This window comes from Ceraceosorus guamensis, assembly GCF_003144195.1.
Source record: "Ceraceosorus guamensis strain MCA 4658 unplaced genomic scaffold IE81scaffold_228, whole genome shotgun sequence".
NCBI classification, from domain to species: Eukaryota; Fungi; Basidiomycota; class Exobasidiomycetes; order Ceraceosorales; family Ceraceosoraceae; genus Ceraceosorus; species Ceraceosorus guamensis.
The window spans coordinates 1-4,332 of NW_020290223.1; the positions used below are offsets into that span (position 1 = coordinate 1).

Below are 4,332 nucleotides of genomic sequence, written 5' to 3' on the forward strand. Positions count from 1 at the left end.
AACCCTAACCCTAACCCTAACCCTAACCCTAACCCTAACCTCCACAACGCACACCGCCGAAAGCACATTGACATTCCCATGGCGCCCCCATTCACCCCGCGCACACCGTCTTCACTCGGAAGGCTCACTCCTGAAAAGCCCTCCGACAAGAGCGCCGCGAGGGGCAAAAACAAAATCATTGCATTTTCCTAGTCCACGATCAAGTTCCAAGTGTCGTCGTGTGCCAGGCCTCTTGCACCTACGGGGGCAGTGTAAAGCGCCTTGCGCAGCTTCAGTCCAGTCGCCCCGCTGTCGGCTTCGGGCTCGAAGAGTTGCAGATTGTCCTCGGTAAAGAAGGCCTTTTTCTGTTCCACTCCGCTTTCCGTGCGCGGTCTTCTGGGCACGCCGTAAAATTGACAAATGAGGCCAAACGGTGCCGTGATCCTTTTTCGCACGGCTCGCACGCTCATGTCGTTGATGTTCCACGTGTACACGAAAGCTACGATGGCGATCCAACAGACGGTAATGACCTCGACGAAGATGACGGCTGCGTAGAAACCAAAAACTCCCAGATGTATCCGCGTCCCTGCGACGGGTCGTCCCTCGAGTGTAGACACTGGTGTGCTTGCCATCATTATTCCTGAATAAGCCATAATGTAGCGCGATAGCGTGCGGCCGTACACCTCTGGATACGGGTCCGATGCCAGCTGACCTGCACCGTTGATCATGGTTCCGATCAGGTCTGCCCGTCCACCCACATCGAACAATGCCCTGCCATGGCATCACAGTGCGAGCCCAATTTCAGCACGTGTGCCCTGCTTGCCGCGCCATACGACTCACGTTGTTCTGGTGAATCGCTGAGCTGCCTCTGGAGAGACATCGTGAGTGTCCAGCGTCGTGTACGTGCTAGGGGGCTCGAAGCGATACGTGACGAGACGAACTGCCAGCTCGCAGTGCAAGACGTTCGTAGCGCCGACATTTCCCCAGACGACAAAGCCTCTACAGGTGCAAGGCGCTGTACGTCAGACGTCGCCCGCTGGCTCGCTAGTACGCAGGGTAACCCTCACTCACGTTGTGTTGTCATGCGTTGCGGTCCCACGACCATTTTTGTAGTCGAGGTAAGCTTGCGAGATGACAATTGTGCCCCAGCGCAGGGGGCTGAGAAGAAACGAATCGGCAATCTTTTTGGTTCAGCTTTGCTTGGCCTGCAGCTTCCTGAGAGAGTCCGCGACTGCACTTATAGAGCAACGAATCGCGGCCACAGCGACTCACTTTGACGCTGGCACAGCGCTGCTACCCCTGACGTCACCATCGACGTTTAGCCAGCCCGTCTCGCGGGCAGTGCCATTGTATGCATGTGGGCCGTTGCAATTCAAATTGAGGAATCCTACAGGTCCACAAGGAGGTCCACTGTAGTCCTCCCGATAGCACTGAGTGCATTCAGACGTGATGGATGCGCAGGTCGCCTTGACGCCTGATGCAATTGCAGTGTATGAAAACTTGGGCTGCGCGGCCGCAACGATGATAGAGTGCGCATCGTCTGTCCACGCCACAGCTTGCAATGCAGACGAGTTCGCAAACGTTCGCTGGCCTTCGGGCGCCCACTGACCATAATTGCCATAGGTCGATCCGCTGCGTTGCGGGCCCAGCTCATCAGCCAGTGCGCGCGCGCACCACACTCGTCTAGCGCACGGTTCGACTTACTCGGAAAGGCCGCAGCTATCTTTGGCGCTCAAATCCAAGCCGAGGGCATGCCGTCGCGACCACGAAGCGCACTCCGTCTCGTTGACTCGACGCCCCAAGAGCATGGCCGCAGCGTTTGGACTGGCGAGTTGCGCGCGTGCGTTTGCCGAATCGTTGCTGGACACGGTTATGGTGTCGGGATCGACGGTCCAGTCGAGCGGCGGAAGGTCGCCCACTAGCGCGCGAGCATCTGCGAGTGCCACGCGTTCCGAAGAAGTGGGAGGAAGGCTAAAGACGGCATTGACGGTAGTTTGGTGAAAAGCGACGTCTGCAAAGAACGCTAGTGCCTCGAGTGTCAACAACCAAAGGAGCAGAATGACCGACATCGCGATAAAGGGCGGTGCTCTAGGACGACGAGAGTGACCGCTTCGTCCGAGCATGTAAAGCGCGCCATCGTACGAAGCAAACCAATTTGCAGAGCCCAGAACGACTTGCAAGATTCCGAACCTGCAAGAAGAGCACGGGGAAACAGGGGTGATTTGAGCAAGAGAAAGTATGACAAGAGGACACGCGCTTCTACGACTCACTGCAATGGAGTTGGTAACGTCGCGTCGCCGCTTTGGCTACCTCGCAGCCAGTCAGCTGCGCAAAAGTAAGCAAACACCGCCATGGCTAGTCGTGGAGTAGGTGTACAGTAGTATGCTGTCAGCGGACCGTGACGCGCCTCATGCATGCGCATGTAAACACCAGCGTGCACACATCCAATCTTCCTTCTCCACCACCATCACCGATGACATGACCTTCGAAGTGTGAATGACCGAGTTTAGACCACCTTTCTTTGTTCTTCCCACTTGCAGACTCGCAGTCAGGCCGGCGGCGCGACTCACCTGGCACGACGATTTTCTCTGCTACTTTGCTAGTGATCTGACTGACGGTGAGGATTTCGTGCACGGGTGCAGTGGTGAAGACGTACTTGCCAAGCGTGACGGCATCGTTGTGCGCATAAATGTACCAGAACAGCAAGCAGAGCGGTAAGAGGAGGGCGAGGGTCAAGCCTACTCCTTTGATCAACACCCATCCTAGCGCTCGATATGGCCTGCCTCGAGTGTCGGGCGGTGCTTGCAGCGGCGCCTCCTCTTGCGCGACACCGTCATAGCTACTCGAGGATTTTGTGCTGATGTGCGCGTACCTGCTCGACATCGTCAGTGCTAGTCGCTGCTGGTGACGGGTGAGTACGGCGGGCGGGATGAAGGTATTGATGTGTTAGTTGGCTCGGGATCCGTTGGTGGTGGTAGTGTCTCCGTCGTCATGGGAGATCTCGTGTGTGAGCGTGTACTTATATATCGAGGCAGACTTTGCGAGAACTTGCTCGCAGCGAAGGGTCACATCGCAGACATTTCGACGCGCACCTGATGGGGACGTTACATCTGTACGATCCGGTCACTTTGCGTCTGCAAGATCCGATGTTGCCAAGACACGCGCTCACACGCACACTCACGACTTGCAGGTGAGGAAGGCTGCGAGGTGGTCAGCTAGGGTGCACCAGCGAGACCCGAACCGACCAACGCAACTCGCATGCCCCGATCACGAATCTGAATGAAACTTGCCTTTCTCCACGATCACGATCACGACGCACGAATTTTCACAAATCGCATCAAAGCAAGCAAGGTCTGAACGCGCGTGATGTGTTGATGCGCATGCGCGCTAAAAATCTCGGCGTTTGTTGAGAAAGCGCGGCGCGGGGGCGCAGGAGCGTGCGCGTGCGTGCCTGCGTGCGTGCGAGCAACTTCTCGTATCGCATAGGCAGGCATGGCACATGGGACAGATCACACGATTCAGACAATCAGTTGGCAGCATACAGATGGGACGTGAGTCTGGAGGGGCCCGGGGTGCACAATCTCCGAACCTCTCCATCTCATGCCAGTCCGTCCGCCGCTCAAGTGGACTCTTTCAATTCGACCCAATCACGAATACCTAAACCCTCTTGAAGATGCCCCGTCCCCAATCACGAGCGAGCGAGCGAGTTCCTCTCTTCCTTCACAACAATCAGGAATCATCAAGCAACGCGCACAATCTCGGCGTTTAATTGTTGGAAAAGGGTGGGGGCGCGTGCGTGCGTGCGTGCGCGCGCGCGCATCGCGCGACGTATACGAGCCGTGAGCGCAGCTGCTGAAACATCCGCGCAAGCACCGCGGCGCCTTCCACGCATATATGTGCGTTCATGCATGCATGCAAGTGGGCGTCGGCGTCGGCGCTGGCCCTGGACTGGGCTGTGCGACGGTGACGTATACATATAGTCGTCGAGAAAGGAAAGTCAGAGTCTAAGTGGGGGTGATGAGCGCATGTTGCGCGCGCGCGAATCGGAATCGAAAGTCACGAGTCAAGAGTCGAAGAATATGAATCAGAATGAGAATGCGCTAAGCTCGATCGCTGCTGGACTTGGATCGACAAGCAAGGCGTGCCTTGCAAGGGGTATATAGAGCTTGCGTGATAGGGAATATAGAGCTTGCGTGATGAGGAAACTTGCAAGTGAGCGCAACGCTTCTTGGATGAGGATGACGTCGGGCCTGGTGGGGTTGGCGCGGGCGAGCAGTGTGCCCCCGGGGCCCCCTTTTGCTGTAAGTCTTGCGTCAAAGAGTCAGGGTGCGAGTGGGTGCGCATTGAGAAGGG

The 4,332-nt window shown here is 56.9% G+C and overlaps 1 protein-coding gene across 1 annotated transcript; it reads right to left on the reverse strand.

The window, feature by feature from the left end:
* Positions 1-188: 188 nt before the first annotated feature.
* On the reverse strand, positions 189-2,862 carry IE81DRAFT_350863 (hypothetical protein; the record flags this gene model as incomplete). The annotated part of the gene is made up of 7 exons (XM_025516612.1): positions 189-750; positions 820-978; positions 1,051-1,137; positions 1,252-1,611; positions 1,684-2,169; positions 2,250-2,334; positions 2,550-2,862. 7 exons carry the CDS (start codon positions 2,860-2,862, stop codon positions 189-191), a joined length of 2,052 nt encoding a protein of 683 aa, XP_025365813.1.
* Positions 2,863-4,332: the final 1,470 nt, after the last annotated feature.